This window comes from Oryctolagus cuniculus, chromosome 13 (assembly GCF_051225735.1).
Source record: "Oryctolagus cuniculus isolate XC-2025 breed Fujian yellow rabbit chromosome 13, ASM5122573v1, whole genome shotgun sequence".
Classification (NCBI taxonomy): Eukaryota; Metazoa; Chordata; class Mammalia; order Lagomorpha; family Leporidae; genus Oryctolagus; species Oryctolagus cuniculus.
The window spans coordinates 92,369,826-92,387,887 of record NC_142879.1 but is presented as its reverse complement, the minus strand read 5'-3'; the positions used below and the strand labels follow the sequence as shown (position 1 = coordinate 92,387,887).

The 18,062-nt window shown below is 40.5% G+C and overlaps 1 protein-coding gene across 3 annotated transcripts in view; it reads left to right on the top strand.

Moving 5' to 3' along the window:
• The window catches only part of LOC103352179 (uncharacterized), a 110,377-nt gene that overhangs the window by 9,675 nt on the left and 82,640 nt on the right, over window positions 1-18,062 (top strand). For 2 of the 3 annotated variants that reach the window (XM_070055921.2, XM_089311795.1), the window contains exons 12-18: window positions 1,645-1,768; window positions 2,808-2,863; window positions 4,895-5,024; window positions 5,313-5,371; window positions 11,418-11,505; window positions 15,021-15,049; window positions 15,184-15,256. In XM_070055921.2, the coding sequence (XP_069912022.2) occupies window positions 1,645-1,768; window positions 2,808-2,863; window positions 4,895-5,024; window positions 5,313-5,371; window positions 11,418-11,505; window positions 15,021-15,049; window positions 15,184-15,256 (559 nt within the window). The remainder of the gene's footprint in view (window positions 1-1,644; window positions 1,769-2,807; window positions 2,864-4,894; window positions 5,025-5,312; window positions 5,372-11,417; window positions 11,506-15,020; window positions 15,050-15,183; window positions 15,257-18,062) is intronic. The other variant, XM_089311793.1, reaches the window with a different exon arrangement.

The window sequence follows — 18,062 nt, the reverse complement described above, 5'->3', positions numbered from 1 at the left end:
ATTCCTGAATGGTGGTAGATTGTGGATTTACCTATAAACTTCATAGAAATACATGTTCTCATTCAAGGGGCTGTGATTATGTTTTGTAAATCCAGTGGCTACCTCCAGATCAGAAGATGAACGTCTGGAATCCACTTCCAAATCTGCGCTATTGCCTTTTATTTTCTTGTGACTTTGAAATGTGAGCATTAATTGATGCTAAGATGTGTAAAGGTGTAGTTGCTCCTTTTTTGCCTTTTAAAAATTATTTCAAAGGCAGAGAGAAAGATAAGAAAGATGCGTGTGCAGACACACACAGACAGTATACCGGCCAGATGCCTGCCAGGCCTATTCCAGGTGAAAGGAGTCAGAAACTAAACCCAGGCCTCCCATGGGTGCCAGGGACACAACAGCTTGAGTCACTACCTATTTCTTCCTTGCATATGCCTCAGTAAGATGCGAGGGAGAGAAGCAGGAATCAGTAAAGGAACCCTGAAATATTGTATGCTGTTGTCCCACTTAGCATCCGAGCCACTGTGGCAAGTGACTACAAAGAGGAAGATTTGAGTTTCCTTTCTCATGTCTGCCCTTTATGATTTATTTCCATCATAAAGTTAGTAATGCATTGTAAACAGTGCACTGCCACGTTAGAGAAGATCTACACATGTGTGTGACTCTGTTGGTGTAGTTAAATGTAGACAATAATAAAGTAGGCCTGAGAGAGATAAGGAATCAGTTTTGGTTTGGAAACTAGCTATATCTTAAAAATTAAAAGTTTATTTTAGCTCCACCAATGTGAATCATATTATTTTGTGATATCTAATGCCACCTGAATCTGAATGAGATTTTGAGAGAAATATTTGGATTGCCATTTCTATGTGCTTAGAATTCCAAATAAAAGCATAATGAATCGAAATGCCATTATTAATCAGAAAGTAATGGCATTTCAGCACGAGGGGAAACATGAATAATAATTCATTTTTCTTTTGGGAAAATAAAGCCTGTTTAAATGGTGTCTTTAATAAACATAGGCTATCTTGGAAAATTTAATGAATTCAACATGTTTATGATAGATATGTTAGTATTAGCATAACTATAAATATTCTTCTACATTGACAAAATGGTGAATGAGAAAGATGGAGCCCATTGCTGCAGAGCTCCGATTCCAGCATGCCATAGGCATTCATGGTTTGGTCTTGGATACCTACTGCACCTGTCTCTCTCAGTTTCAATAATATGTTGGCCATTTTACTTCCTTACTTCATTAACCCTCATTTGCCATGTTTTGCCTCCTACTTTTGTTCACACTGCTCTGTTTAGAAGGCCCATCATGCTTTGCCCCTGCATTTTATCTGCCGTACTAAATGTGTTCCTAACCCTACAGCCTTTCCTCAGTTTTCAAAGTCATGCTGAAGATTCTGTCATCCTACCCTCATTGTAATTTACTGACTGCGATAGTTGAAAATGTGGAATTCTGGTTTTCTGTTCTTGTTCGACATAGGTCAATTTGCCCCTAGTCTACAGGATAGAATCTGTCTTCTTTCCTTATATTTAGCTCATTGTTTGAGGGCGCCTATTGCTTCCCAAGCACAGCAAACGTCTTCCTGTTTGGCTGAGCACGTGAATGAATGTTTGCTGAATTTGTGGTATTATTTCTTTCTGTAGAGAAAAGCGTCAATGGCATCAAGTGGAGATACTGAAAAGGATGTGGCTGTCAGTCTAAGTGCCCAAGAGCATGCAAAGGACACATTATCTGGTATTGCTGGAGTGCCAGAAGGCAAAACTATTGGTCAGTATCTATCAATGAAACACTGTTTAAGTACTAATGTCTCAACTGAAATGATTTCCATTATTTTGATGATTTTTCTTTCGCTATTTGTTTCTATGTCCAACTCAACCTGGTTTAAAGTGCTGATTGAACAAGCAGAAATTCTTTTTTTTTTTAATTTATGTTTTTATCAGAAAGAGTTACAGAGAGGGAGAGGTGGAGTCAGAGGCATAGAGGCAGAGTGTGTGTGTGAGAGAGAGAGAGAGAAAGAAAGAGAGAGAGTGTGTGCAAGAGAGACAGAGAGAGAGAGAGAGAGAGAGATCTTGCATCTGCTCGTTCACTCCCCAAATGGCCACAATGGGCAGGACTGGGTCAGGCCAAAGCCAGGATCCAGAAGCGTCTTCTGGGTCTCCCATGTACGTGCAAGGGGCCAAAGACTCAGGCTATCTTGTATTGCTTACGCAGGTACATTAGCAGAGAGCTGGATCAGAAGTGGGGCCACTGGAACTTGCACCCGTAGCCATATGGTATGCCATTGCTGAATCGCCGTGGCTTTACCTGCTATGCCACAGCTTTGGCCCTCTAGCTGAAATTCTTTATTGCTGTTACTTAAATTTTAGTATATTATTGATGAACTCAGCTGAATGTGTAAATTTTTAAAAGCAACAGTTGGGGCTGGCGATATGGTGTAGTGGGTAAAGCCCCCGCCTGCAGTGCTGGCATCTCATATGGGCACTGGTTCAAGTGCCAGCTGCTCTACTTCCCATCCAGATATCTGCTATGGCCTGGGAAAGTAGAAGATGATGCAAGACCTTGGGCCCCTGCGCCCACATGCCCACATGCCCACATTGGAGACCCATAAGAAGCTGCTGGCTCCTGGTTGCAGATTGGCATAGCTCTTGCTGTTGCAGCCAACAGGGAGTGAACCAGTGGATGGAAGACCTCTCTCTCTCTGTCTCTCTCGGTATAACTCTGACTTTCAAATAAATTAAAATATCTTTTAAAAAAAGCAACAGTTGACAAATGTTCTCATTAGTACATCTCTGCCTATGTTTTATAGATATGCCTGGCTTCAGACCAGATGATGAGCCTTTAAAATACTCCTTAAAGTCTGAGGTACTGTCCCTTGTTTTCTTGTGACTTTTATATGTGAGTGTTATATTAATCGATGGTAAAATATAGAAAATATAGAAAAGAGTGCTTGTTTTTTCTGCCACCACTTTATCAAGAGAGATAGTAAAGACACAAGTGAGGCAGACACCGAGAGATCACCTGCCAAATGTTTGTGACGCCATGAACAGAGCCAGGCCAAATGAAGATGTCAGGAGTTAGAAACTCAACCCAGGTGTCCCTCATGGGTGTCTGGGACCCAAGAGCTTGAGACATCATTGACTCCCTCCCTGATTGCATGTTTGCAGTAAGCTGGGTTCCTGCACAGGGGTCGGTAATGGAACCCTGGAATTTTTCATATTGCATGCTGCTGTCCTGCTCAGCATCTGAGCCACTGGGGCAGGGGCCTACTGAGTACTGGGGGTGGCTCTTCTTTTTCATCTGTGTGCATACACTCTCTGATTCCCTTGTTTTCATCAATTAGTAATGCATTATGTTATAACTATTGCCCTGCTACTTTAGTAGTCTTCTACAGTTCTACATGACTTATTTAGTGTGACAATTGTAGCATAATTCAAAACACATAAATAGGACCATGGTAATATAAAGAAGTAAATTTGCTCTGCAAATTATATTTATCAACAACAACAACTAAAAAAGAATGTAACACCAGACATCTGATTCCAATATATCTATAGATGTCTTGTCATGCTGATGAGATTTTTAGATACCAAAATTGATGTGTTATTTCCACAACTTGCAAGTTGAAAACCTAATACCTGTGTTTCAATGCATTCTTAACATCTTCAGAATAGCAGCTGAGATACGCAAGTAGTAACATTTAGAGCAAGTAAAAAATGCGAAATAGTAAATCTGTGGGAGGACAACCACTTTGGTGGTGTTTTCATAAATAGAGATAATTAGAATTGGATGAATCTGGACTATCATTTTGGTAAATATGTAAATACTAACATAAGTTAAAATGTTTTTTTCTTACTGTGACAAAAAGAGAGTGAGGTAGCCATGTTCAGAGCTCTAAGGTTTAAGCAGTATAGTGGTATCACGGACCATATTTAAGTTATAGCACATATTAGTATGTTGCAATGTCACTTTTAGCTACAGTACGTTGCAAAGATGATAGAGCCTTTTTGCATGCCATATACCACATTCATAAAATATGCCAGTATTTAATGCCCACGTAGGTGTAATGAGCATCTGTGGTAGCCAATGTAAAAAAAAAAAAAAAAAAAAAAAAAAAAAAAACAAGAAATTCTAAAGTATGCATACAAGTTAAAGCAAAGAGATCACTAAGCACACAGTGACTTCCTTTAGGATATATGTGTTTTTTAAGCTGAGAGGCTTCTTTTTAGACAGGTCTGTTGAGGTGCTGTGTCCATTTCGGAACTAGATTTGTTGTTTGTTCATATATTCTTAACAATATTTCTTATCTGGGAAAGAGTGGGATACCTAGTACCTATGTAATACAAGCTTCCCCTTACTTATCTGAAGCTACATAAAGGAGAGGTTTGAGGCTATCTTGACATTCGCTTCAGCCAACTCTCTTGCCTTTAGGACCTAGGAAAAAAGAATTAGGAGCTAAACCCTTGTCCCAGTGGTGAAGAAATCAGATGAGCTATCTGCCTCACACCTCGGATGGCTTTCTGTCCTTATTTTGTACCCAGTCTGACTCTCAGCCAGAAATTAAGCAATATTTCCTGACCTTCCAAGACTGAATTGAGGATTCTGTTTTCTGCCTTTTCTTCAAGTATATTGACTTGAGTGGCAGAAATAGTGGTTTAAACTTTCCTGTTCTCTTTTCCCATGTCTACCTCTAACTGAACATGGGGTAGAATCTGCTCTGTGTTTATATGCTTAACTGAGCATGGGGTAGAATCTATTGTTTGTGTGTATGCTCAACCTTTGCAAGGACTGTGCCTGTGACATGACACACATAGTAAATCCTGTCTCACTGAATGAGTGGCTGAGGGGTTGAGAACTTGGGTGTATTTGTTGAATTTGTATTTTATCTTCCTGCAGGAAGGAATGTCAACCGTAGCGAGTAAGAAGGGCATAAAAGATATCGCCATCACTCAAGTTGCTCCACACCAGCCAGTGAATAAATATGCGTTCAACTATGATCGTGGATTGGACAATGGTAACATGGGTAGTGAGTGCCTATCCTTTGAAACTTAATATTAAAATACAATGAACAGAATGAGTAGCTCTGAATTGGGTATCCATGTATGTTGAGGGTTTTCTTTGGCTTTTTTTTAATATAACCAACTTCTTCCTGAAACAGCTTCAACCCTCTGAAATTCATCCTTACTATTCCTTTTATTTCATTGAAATATTCATTTCATTGCAATATTCATGAGTGGAGAGAGACACACCTTTATGTAAAATGTTTCCATGTGAAGAAATGTTCTCACTAGTTGATCTGTTACTGCATTTGTAGATAAGGAGTCTACCTCCCAAAGAGATCCTGAAGACAGCAAATCACAAAAGAATTCGAAGGTACTGTGTCTTCTTGTGATTTGGAAATACCTGATTTCAGTCATGTTAAAACAAAATTGGTGTTTGCTTGAAGGTATAAATTGACTTGAGAGACAGCTACTTTCATAAGACAGGCAGATAAACATTTTAGCTATCTTGAGAAGGGGTGGTGTGATATCTCTTGAAGGCATTGATATGCATTTCCCTGGTGGTTGGTGATGTTGAACATACTTTTATATTTATTGCCATTTCTATCTCTGTGGGGAGCAACTGGGAGCAACTCGGACTAGACTAAGTTACTGGAAATAAGACTTATTCTATGCATCTGCTTTCCCGCAATATGGCGCTGAGAAGAGAGTAGCAACTTCTGCGCAGCTGCCTCTTGCTAGCTTGGGTGATGACCTGCAGGAGCTGATCCTGCTCCTGATTGCAGGAGAGCAGCATACTCGGCGTGTGGGTAGCAGAGTTGGGATTGGTGGAAGAGGACTATAAAGGAAGAGAGAGACAACATGCACCAGGAACATCTAAGGGGAACATCTATCTGAAGGAACACCTGTGCAGCCCCCGAGAGAGCCGGCCGGTGGTGTGCCACTCCCCTGCGGAAGTGGGGAAAGTGGCCAGGGGGAACCGCCCTTCCACGGAGGTGAAAGGGATGGCAGCCAACCCGGGAAGAACCAGCAGCAAACCCGGGGAGGGCTGAGCAGACAAAAGAACAGCGCAGGGTCCTGTGTCATTCTTCCACGAAGAGGGGGAGCGACATAATGGTGCCGTGACTCGGATAGGAAACCTAGGAGGGAAGAAACGGGAAGAAGTGGGAAAATACCGGAGAGAGAGACTAGCAAAGAGCCTAGGGAAAAGCTGGACGGAAAAGGTGCCGGAAGAAGCTATCAAAAGCCTAGGCATAGACTCAGATACGGACTACGGGGGGAAGCTGGGAGAAATCTCTAAGGTCGAAAGCGAAAGTGAAAGCTAGAACAAACAGACTCGGATACGGACTGTGGAGAGAGGCCAGGAGAAATGAGAGGGGAATATTGTTGTTGGAAGAAAAGTTAGGGAAACATACCGGGAAGAGAAAAATATGATAGGGAGGATGAAGCCGCGAGTGCAGGCTGAAGCGGAGACATAAGCTATCTTGGGATTCTTCAAGTCAGCCCAGGGAGCAAAAGGCGAAAATCTGGAACCAGAGGCAGAGACGTGGGCTGGCAGGTTGGAATCCGTCAGATTAGCCCAGGGAGCAAAGGACGGGAAGCCAAGCCGAAGGGCGCAGACGTGAGCTGGGTTGAATTCGCCAGGTTAGCCCGGGGAACTTGGACTGAATACCGGTGGCGGAAACGTGAGCTGTGCTGTGTGACTCGTGGAAGCCGCCACACGCAGAGAGCGTGCGCGGGGCACAAGTAAATAGGGAACCCGGGGCTAGCGCGAGGCCGTGGTGCGGACGTGAACGGGCGCGGAGACTGCGGAGTGCGCGCACAAAGCCGGGAAGCCGCGCAGATGAGAGAAGCGCGGGCTGAAGCGGCTCAGAGCCGGGAAGCCACCGAGAAGCAGCCTCGGGGCAGGCGCCGGGATGCCGCAGGGATAAGAGAAACAGAAGTTTAGATGTAAAATGAGAGAAATAGGAATCCTGGTAGATAGAAGTAAAATAGGAGAAATAGGAATGCCCGGAGATAGAGAAATAGAGAAAAATAAGGCCTCCCCACAACACGCACGGCAATGAGAGAGCTTGGATTCGGTCTGCCTGATTAGGGAGGTGGTGAGCACCTGCGGGCGGCTAGCAGATTATGCACCACAGGTCACTGAAGACAGGCACGTTATCAACACCAATAAGTCTCCCCACAAGACGGCAATGAGAGGGCTTGGATTCTGTTTGCCTGATTGCTAGGGCTTGTAAGCACCTGCAGGCAGTTCTAGCAGAGCAGAGCATGTGCTGCAGGGCACCGAACACAGGCACGCATCAGCGCCTAAAAACCTCCTCACAACATGGCGAAGAGCGGACCCGGACTCGGTTTGCCTGATTGGTAGGGCTTGTAAGCACCTGTGGGCAACTCAAGCAAGCAGAGCAGAGTGTGTGCCACGGGGCACCGAAGACAGGCGCGTATCAACGCCAAAAATAAAAAGAAAGGGGGATCTGTGGGGAGCAACTGGGAGCAACTCGGACTAGACTAAGTTACTGGAATTAAGACTTATTCTATGCATCTGCTTTCCCGCAATATGGCGCTGAGAAGAGAGTAGCAACTTCTGCGCAGCTGCCTCTCGCTAGCTTGGGTGATGACCTGCAGGAGCTGATCCTGCTCCTGATTGCAGGAGAGCAGCATACTCGGCGTGTGGGTAGCAGAGTTGGGATTGGTGGAAGAGGACTATAAAGGAAGAGAGAGACAACATGCACCAGGAACATCTAAGGGGAACATCTATCTGAAGGAACACCTGTGCAGCCCCCGAGAGAGCCAGCCGGTGGTGTGCCGCTCCCCTGCGGAAGTGGGGAAAGTGGCCAGGGGGAACCGCCCTTCCACGGAGGTGGAAGGGACGGCAGCCAACCCGGGAAGAACCAGCAGCAAACCCGGGGAGGGCTGAGCAGACAAAAGAACAGCGCAGGGTCCAGCGCAGGGTCCTGTGTCGTTCCTCCACGAAGAAGGGGAGCGACATATCTCTTATTTTGAAACAGGTCTGTTGAGGTGCTGTGTCCATTTCGCAACTAGATTTGTTGTTTGTTCATATACTCTTTACGATATTTCTTATCTGGGAAAGAGTGGGATACCTAATGCCTATGTAATACAAGCTTCCCCTTACTTATCTGAAGCTACGTAAAGGAGAGGTTTGAGGCTATCTTGACATTCGCTTCAACCAACTCTCTTGCCTTTAGGACCTAGGAAAAAAGAATTAGGAGCTAAACTCTTGTCCCAGTGGTGAAGAAGTCAGATGAGCTATCTACCTCACACCTCGGATGGCTTTCTGTCCTTATTTTGTACCCAATCTGACTCTCGGCCAGAAATTAAGCAATATTTCCTGACCTTCCAAGACTGAATTGAGGATTCTCTTTTCTGCCTTTTCTTCAACTATATTGACTTGAGTGGCAGAAATAGTGGTTTATACTAGTTCTTGTTCTATTTTCCCATGTCTACCTCTAACAGCATGGGGTAGAATCTGCTGTTTGTGTATATGCTTAACTGAGCATGGGGTAGAATCTGCTGTTTGTGTGTATGCTCAACCTTTGAATTTGGAATTCCTTAGTCAGAGAAAACCTTTCTGAATGTAGCTATGATGCTGCCAACGAACGGATGAGATGGAATCATGTGTGTGAAAGTCTAGGATTAGAATATTCTGGGCAGAAAAGTAGTGGGTCTCATTTTTTATCATTTGGTTGTTATAGTTGGGTATTAGCAAAACTTTAAAGTGGGGCAACCATAATTGTAGCCATTGTTATGTGATCAGTTTAATAAAGAAAATTTGAAAATAAGTGCCTGGCATGTTTTAATGTTACTTATTTTCACTTATTTGAGTGGCAAACCAACAGAGAGATCTTCAGTGCAATGATTTACTCCACAAATACTTGACACATTCAGGACTGGGCAGGTTCTATCTAGGAGTTTGGTATTTGGTTGACCCTCCGCAGGGTTGGCAGGGACTCATGTATATAAGCCATACCTGCCTCGCAGCATGCACATGATCTAGAATCTGGAGTACGAATATAGTAGGTTAGGCACTACTCTATGGGATGCCAGTGTCCCCAGGAACAGCTTACCCCACTGTCAAATTGCTCCCCCTAGTCTGGCACAGTTTAGAAGCTAAACACCTATTATAGTTCATATCTTTTCCTTAAGGCTTTTTGTACCTTGTTGAAGATATTGACACAAAAGGCAGACACAGAGATACACAGATAGATATCTACTCACATGCAGTTCAGACACGCAGAACTCTCTTGGGTCCTATAGGTCAATCCCTATGTGTGCCTGCAACTCCAGGAACATGACCTCATTGAAGCTGAGATACGGGAACTGGAAACTCAGTTTCAGTCTCCCATGTGGATGGCTAGAACTTAAGTACTTGAGTCACCACAAACTGCCTCACTCTGCCCACATTTGTAGGAAGCTAGAATTCTGAGCAGGAGCCTAGACTTAAGCGCAGGCAATCTCACATCAGACATAATCCTTTAGACTTAGCTTCTTCACCATTTGATCAACCACTTGCAAAGAGGCTGTTTCCCCTTTCTCTCTTTAGTGCATACCTATAAGGAATTAGTTCCTCACATTTCCCCATCCCATGAGTAATTCAACTATGTGCTAAGTACTTTACAGCTGTGCAAACTCAAGGTTTCTTTCATAAATCCAGTACCATGCAGTGAAAAAGAAAGGTTTAGATATCACAAGGAATTTGTTAAGAATACTCTTTTCTAAGAAATAAAGAATGTTTCCACTCTACCAGTGACCAAATATATGAATACTAACTACCTTGGAACTTTTTCTAATTCAGGGATGATTTCTTTTGGAAATTTTCTATAGGAATAAGGTAATTTTATACTTGAGAAGCCTTTCTGGTAATATTTTAATTGACACCTTAAATAAATTTTGTTGGTGAGTTCCAACTATGTGGTAGGGCAGTTAGGCACTGACTTTACAGGTTTGGGCTACTTCTCTTATGGTTGGAACAGAAAATCAAGGTAACAAGCACTAAAAATTACCTCTAAATGCTTCATAAAAAGTAATGAGAGACTGTTGAATAGAGATATTGAGGGTGTCTGTGCTTTGTGTTGGAATGGGTTGTATGGTGGAATTCTGTAGGCAGAGGGAAAAAATATGGCTACTGATTTGATGCTGCCCAGCATAAGAATGAGAATGTACATTCGCTTTGAATGTCTAGAAGGAGGACATTATGAACAGAAAGATTAGTGGATCACCTCTGTTTATTATTTTATTCTTCACTTCCAGAAATTAGCAAGATGCAGGTAGTGGACTAACCATCACCCTCAATCTTTTTTTGATATGTTATTGTGTGTAGAAAATAAATGATGCAAATGAGTGTCAGACACATGTTAGAAGCTGAAGCAGAAAAATACACTTATTCTTATTAAAGCTTACAGTACAATCTTCACAGTATTTCTTTCTTTCAATGAGTTGCATACTAATACAGGTTTTTGCATACTGTTATGAAGCATAACATAAAGGAAAATTTTACCTACTCTCCTTCTGTTTCATTCAAACCATCTTCACATGTTTAAACATTGTATTAGATAATATTTAGGACAGGAATTCTGCCTAGCATTTAAGAGCTCAGTTTGGATTCTGGCAGCCTATATCTTAGTACCTGGGTTAATGTCTTAATTCCAAATCCAGCTTCCAACTAATGTGCATCCCTGTAAGCAACGGGTCTAAGCTAATGTAATTGTGTTCATGCCATCCACATCAGAGACTGGGACTGAGTTCTTGGCTCTCAGCTTTGGTGTGGCCCATGGCTGACAAATGGTGGCATTTGGAGACAGAACCAGTGAACTGATATATTCCCTAGCCTGTCTGTCTCTTTCTCTCTTTTTCTCTCCGTGTTATATTTTTCTTTCTCTGTATTTCTTGACCTCTCAAATAAGTAAATGAAAAGAAAACTTAGCATTTCTAAACCACTGTATATATAAATGTACAGCTTCTGAGATGTTCTGTGTATACTCAGTATGACATACTTTGAAGTTTCTTATGTTTAGAATGTTATTTTAAGACAAAACATAGAAATTGTTTATGTGTTTAACTCTGTATTATAACACTACAATTTTTCAATGTGTTTTTCTAGTTTGTCTTCTTTATTTTATTGGGGAATACAATGCAGAGTTGACTTTTTGAGTTAGTTTGTAGCTAAAATATGTGTTTTTAGTATCGTAAGTTATTGCTCCTCTGAACCTCCATGCTGCATTTATAGAATCAGTAACATGAAACCCAAAGTTAGGCCTGATCTTGAGAATTTGTATAAAACATGCTGGTCTTATTTTTGCCTTTATAAAGTGGAAATCTTTAGAAAGTGGAAAATTAAGATTCTTTTAGAACATTGTTGGGAAATGTATGCAGCTCATTATTGGCATTAACTTTAATAGACTATTTCTACAAATTCTTGGAAGGAATCCATTAATCAATCAATGGCAGCCGATGCAAAAGGAAAAGATATGAATGAACCACTGGAAGGTAAGAACTGTAGTTTTTAAAGCCAGTTGACAGATGTTTATCTAAGACATGAATATTGATGTATACCAATAGCTAAAGAAAGTTGTGTATTAAATGCATAGTAAGGAAAAGATAAATGAGAGTGGTAAGCTGTGTATTGCGCCACTAGTTAGCAATGCATTAAATTGTGAGTGTCCCAGAGGAGCTGAAGTGTTAGCTCCATTTCAGGATAACCTACAATGATAATAAAGTCTGGGAATGAGGATTCAGAATGGGGGAGAGTTAACAGCCATTCTGAGGGCTGAGGTGATATCTCATGGTAATTTTCTCATTGCGTTTTCCTAATGGCTAGTAATATTGAGTACTATATATATATATTTGTGTGTGTGTGTGTATATGTGTGTATATTGACTATTTGTATTTCTTCTTTTGAGAATTGTCCATTCATGTCCTTTGCCCATCTCCATATATTTCTGAATGTTCTATTGTTCTTCTGGTTGACTTGTCATTTCATTACTTTGTAATTTTAGTCTTTTTAAATGAAATTAGAATGGGAAAAAGGGTGAAATAAAATTAACTGCCTGAGAAAAAGCCCATTAAACCATGACATCTTATGCCATTTAAATTTGGGGGATGTGGCAGGGATGAACTTAAGGCTACATTCCAGAAAGTGGAGTTAAGGAAAAGGAATATATAAGGAAGCTTTGTAAAGACTAGAACTTCTTAAACTTAAGAATCTCTGGGGACCTTATTCAGAATGCACATTCTATTTCCTTAAATGTGGGATTCTGCATTTTTATCACGATCCCTGATGAGCTTTAAGGTTACATGTTTGCCTCCAGAGATATTTGAAAGAAGGACCTTGGGAGAAGTATTCAAGAACTAAAAGGATAGAGGGAGAGTATTTTTTGCTTTTATTTCTCAGCATGTTCCTATCCAGAGGATGACAGGGGAGGAGGAAAGCAAGAAAGCAAGGAAAGAAGGAAGGAAGGAGAGAGGGAGGGAGGGAGGGAAGTGAGTGGAGATAAGTAAAGAAGAGGAGAGGAGAGGAGAGCAGGGCAGAGGAGAGAAGGAGAGGAGAGGGAAGGGGGGAGGAGAGGGAAGGAGAGGGGAGGGGAGGGGAAGAGAGGAGAGGGAAGGGGGAGGAGAGGAGAGGGAGAAATTGGAAACAGGAATGAGAGGGAAGAAGGAAGTGAAGAAGGAGGAAAGTAAGAGAGGCTCTGGGGAAGGGAAGGAGAGTTGGATGGAAAGTTGAAGGGAGGTTGAAATAGAAGTTAGAACTGTAAATTGTAGCGATAAATGGGAAAAATAAGTGGTGTGAATAATCCCTAAAATTAATGGTAAGGTGAAGAATCCAGAGCACAGATCCAGAGATTACTTTTGATAAGGAGGGATGATTCTGAAGAGGGAAGAAGAGAGAATAAAGTGAACCTGGTAAATTTAGAGTTACTAATGAAGAAACCTGAGAATATTCACTTCAGATGCCTTCTGTATGTTCACATTTAAACACATTAGGTTATTGCTGCTCCAGAGATTACCAAAAACAGGATGGTGTGCTGGTATTGCAGCCACTCATTTGAACTTCATTTAATTCTCAAGCACTAGTGATATAAATTGCATGGATGCTATTTAAATGAGAAAAATTTGAATATTGAATCATTGGCTTATCTTATACCTAAATTTTTTATAAAGTAGTTTCACAAAATTAAAGTTAGCATACTATGCTAGAATAAATGTGTTTTGGAAACAAGATATCATAGACTTCATTCCTTCAATACCAGAATTTTTCAGTAAATATTGCATTGATTTAGCATAAAAGTGATATTAATAGTTCTGTGGCAGCTTAATGAATTTATTCTTTTTGATGACTAGGTTTCTGTATCAAAAGCATATTATATGCAATTACTTAGATATGTTCTATGTACCTCCTTGAATCAGGGGATAAAAATCTTTAAGACACCTAACTAGGGCTAGGCACTGTGGGACTGTAGGTTAAGCCACCTGTTGGGATGCCTGTATTCCGTATTCGGGTGCCACACTTAAGGTTCATCCTCCTGAAATACTGCCTGGGAAGCAGTGGATGATGGACCCAAGTACTTGAGATTCTGCAACACTTGTGTGAGAGCTGGAAGGCAATCCAGTCTCCTAGCTTCCACTTGATTTTTTAAAAATTTATTTATTTATTTGAAAGAGTTACACAGAGAAGGAGATGCAGAGAGAGAGAGAGAGAGAGAGAGAGAGAGAAAGATTTCCATCTGCTGGTTTACTCCCCAAATGGTCACAAAGGCCAGAGCTGAGCTGATCTGAAGTCAGGAACCAGGAGCTTCTTCTGGGTCTCCCAAGTGGGTGCAGGGGCCCAAGGACTTGGGCCATCTTCTACTGCTTTCCCAAGCCACAGCAGACAGTTGGATTGGAAGGGGAGAAGCCAGGCTCAAACTGGTGCCTATATGGGATGCCGGCACAGCAGGCAGCTGATTTACCTGCTATACCACAGTGCCGACCCCCCCATTTGATGTTGCCATGGCTTTTGTGGGCATTTGAAGAGTAGATGGAAGATATTTCTCTGTCTCTCTCACCTATCTTCTTCCATCTTTCAGATAAATAAGTAAAATCTTTCAAAGCTAAACTAGAGGAGGAAAGAAATGTACACAAACCAGTAGTCCCCATAATATAGAAAACTGGGACTATGTGTTATTATCTAAAGCCAAGTATATAAACCAATTGGTGAGGTCAGACCACTTTCTCTGCTAAGAAATGAATTATATATTCATCTTTCATCACAACTGTACGCTTCCAAAATACAGGAGACACCGAAAAACAATTGTAGCAATTGTAGCACAATGGAATAAATGATTCTGATGTGTACAGTAAAGGTATGCTGTCACATTCGACCATCAGCTTTCTCATTTAGACTCTCATGGTCATGATTTGTTCCTTTGATTAAAGATCACATTTGTCCCCAGTACTCAGCATGCTCACTTTGGCATATGGGTACCTTTTTGCTTAATTAACAGTCATACTTTTTGAGACATTGTCATACGTTTTGAAATCTTAGTGGCGTGTTTTATTAAACCCATAGGTCTATTGTTGAATCTTATTTGATTTTTTATCTTTATTTTTATTAAAAATTATTGTATATGTTTATAGAATTCAGTATGACATTTCATTTTATGTATACAACATATCTTGATGAGATCAGGGTATTGGCATGTTCCTTTCTTTCACATGATGTTATTAAAGCTTGGTACTCCTTTTATTTCATTATAAGATAGGTTACTGTGATATAGTTGCTCAACTATGCTGTATAATACTAGGAACTTATTTTTGAAAGAACTCTGGTTTGTATTTTTTATATATACTTCTATCTTGCATGTTGTTTTCCTAGCACCCCAAAGATAAACCAGTTCCCCCAAACCTACAGTAATCATTTCCATAGCCACACATGTGGACTTAGCACAATACTAAACCTGCACCAATATATTGTCGGCCTTGTCATATTTACATATAATTGACTGTATATCTCTTTTGCTTTTTAGAGTTTGCTAAGGGATCCACTGAATTGACGGTAATAACGTTTACATTTTTGTCTTGAATATTCTCAATGGCTGGTAATATTGTATTTTACATTTTTCTCTAATTATTAAATACATATTATATGAAATACGCATTGTTAACTACCTTGTTTCAAAACTCCTTCAGCCTCGTCTGGAAGCAATACATCCTTTTTGGACAACATCAGTGGGAATGAATGAAGTACAAACATGCAGACAAGGTAATTTTGCAGTACAAATGTTACTCTGGAAAGAAATGTAGTATTTGAAATGCCTTCAATCTTCATTCTAAAAATTATTTTTGTCTGCAGATTTGATAAAAGGTTTTGACACAAATAATGCAGATATCATTTTTCAGATTCATGTCTGAAAAAATATATTTCTCATCTAGAGACTGTAACCTTTAACTGAGATGCTAAAAAATACCTTTCATTTTTTGATACCCTGAAGTGCCTAGTTTAAAATTCCTATCTTTTATTAGGATTGACATGAGTTAATTAAGATATTGAAATTTTATTGGTTTAAAATGTCATAGCATTCTGATCTTTGCCTAAATTGGAATATTATTCCTAACATTTCATTTGTTTTAATTGTTCCATCCTAGTGATGTTCTGATTAGCATACTCTCATATGTGTGTGTGTGTGAGAACACAGACATTACTTAATCATACTTAATCTCAGTTTTTAAAGCACAGAAGAGGAACTGCAATCTCAAAATAGTTAATAAGATTTTGAATTTTCCCAAAGAGTAAATATTTGAGGTGACTGGTATGCTAATAATGATCTAATCAGATCATTATACATTGTATAATACAATACACATATGGAAACAACATATTCTATGCCACAATGATGTGTCAATATAGAATAAAAATATATACTTTAAATTTTCTTTAAGAACTGATTTAGTGCCCCCAAATAATTGTAAATTAGAATTCTTAAACATTCTCATCTTAGGGTTCCTTTTACCATTAAAATCCTTGTGAGTATCTGGAGATCCTTTACTTAGTGGACTGCTCTGTTCATACTTAGTTTATTAGATATGAAAACTGGGAAAATTAAGTACCAGCATGCAGAGTCCTACATTCCAATATCCATGACCCATTAACTGTTACAACTAATAGTATTTATGGCATATCTCTCTGAAAAAGTTGATTCTGCACTTTGAAGAGAATGGATTGAAAATTGCAATTAACACCTAAAATTATTTGAGTTGATTTTTTGGCACCTGAACATACCAACTTGGATCAGAATTTAGAATTACTACTTGAGGGCCGGCGCCGCGGCTTACTAGGCTAATCCTCCGCCTAGCGGCGCCGGCACACCGGGTTCTAGTCCCGGTCGGGGCGCCGGATTCTGTCCCGGTTGCCCCTCTTCCAGGCCAGCCCTCTGCTGTGGCCAGGGAGTGCAGTGGAGGATGGCCCAGGTGCTTGGGCCCTGCACCCTATGGGAGACCAGGAAAAGCACCTGGCTCCTGGCTCCTGCCATCGGATCAGCGCGGTGCGCCGGCCGCAGCGCGCCGGCCGCGGTGGCCATTGGAGGGTGAACCAACGGCAAAGGAAGACCTTTCTCTCTGTCTCTCTCTCTCACTGTCCACTCTGCCTGTCAAAAAAAAAAAAAAAAAAAAAAGAATTACTACTTGAAACCCTTTGTAGTCTTACCCAAATGTTAATGCAGTCCCTGTATTGGAATCACCTTTAAAGTTTTATTTCTTCTGAATATAACCCTACCACACGACCCAGCCATCCCATTCCTCAGAATTTACCCAAGAGAAATTAAATTGGCAAATAAAGGAGCTATCTGTACCTCAAAGTTAATTGTAGCTCATTCACAATAACGAAGACATGGAATCAACCTAAATGCCCATGAACAGAAGACTGGATAAATAAATTATGAAATATGTACTCTATGGAATAATAGACAGTGGTAAAAAATGAAATCTGGTCATTTGCAGCAAAATGGAGGAATCTGGAAAATATTATGCTGAGTGAAATAAGCCAGTCCCAAAGGGACAAATATCATATGTTCTCCATGATCTGTGACAACTAACTGAGCACTTAAAAGGAAACCTGTAGAAGTGAAACTGACACAAGAAGCAATGACTTGATCAGACTTTGTACTGACTGTTGAGGAACAGCTTACTATTTTATTCTTTTTAATATTTTCTTTTTCTACTTAATAACATTGGTTGAACTCTTTACTTAACACACAATTATTCTTAGGTGTTTAAATGCAATTGAAAATTGACTTCTGTTAAAAATAAGAGTGGGAATAATATAGGGAGGAGATGTACAGTTTGGCACACGATCCCTCAGACTTACTCCTAAAGGGTAAAGCTAAAAACTTGCCATGGGACTCCAAATCCCATTAAGTTCACACTACCAATGCCATATTACTAATTAAAGTGATCAGTTTAAGTTCATATTTGATCATAAAGATAGGATTAAGTGTCAAAGGGATCACATAAATAATATCAGTGTCTGCTAATAATAATTGATAGAATTAAAAAGGAGAGAACACTCCAACATGGGAAGCGGGATACACAGCAGATTCATAGAATGGCAGATGCCCTCACATGGGAAGCAGGATACACAGCAGATTCATAGAATGCAGATGCCCTAAACAGCACTCTGGCCTCAGAATCAGCCCTTAAGGTATTTGGATCTGGCTAAAAAGTCCATGAGAGTATTTCAGGCACTGAAAGCCAAGGCACTGGCAAAAAATGAAAGATCTCCATGAGTGAGATCCCAGTGGAAAGAACAACCCATCGAAGAAGGAGATACCTTTCTCTGAGGGTGGGAAAGAACTTCCACTTTGACTATGGCCTTATCTAAATAATGTCAGAGTTTGTGGACTCTAGAGGCTTCCATAGCCTTGGTGGCTCATGACAAGAGCCTCAGGTGATCACTGACATCATAAATAAGAGTGTCAATTGTTAAATCAAGAACAGCAGTCACTGTGTACTTGCTCCCCTGTAGGACGTCTGTCCTTACTGTGTTGTACTATGAGAATTAACGGTAAAACTAG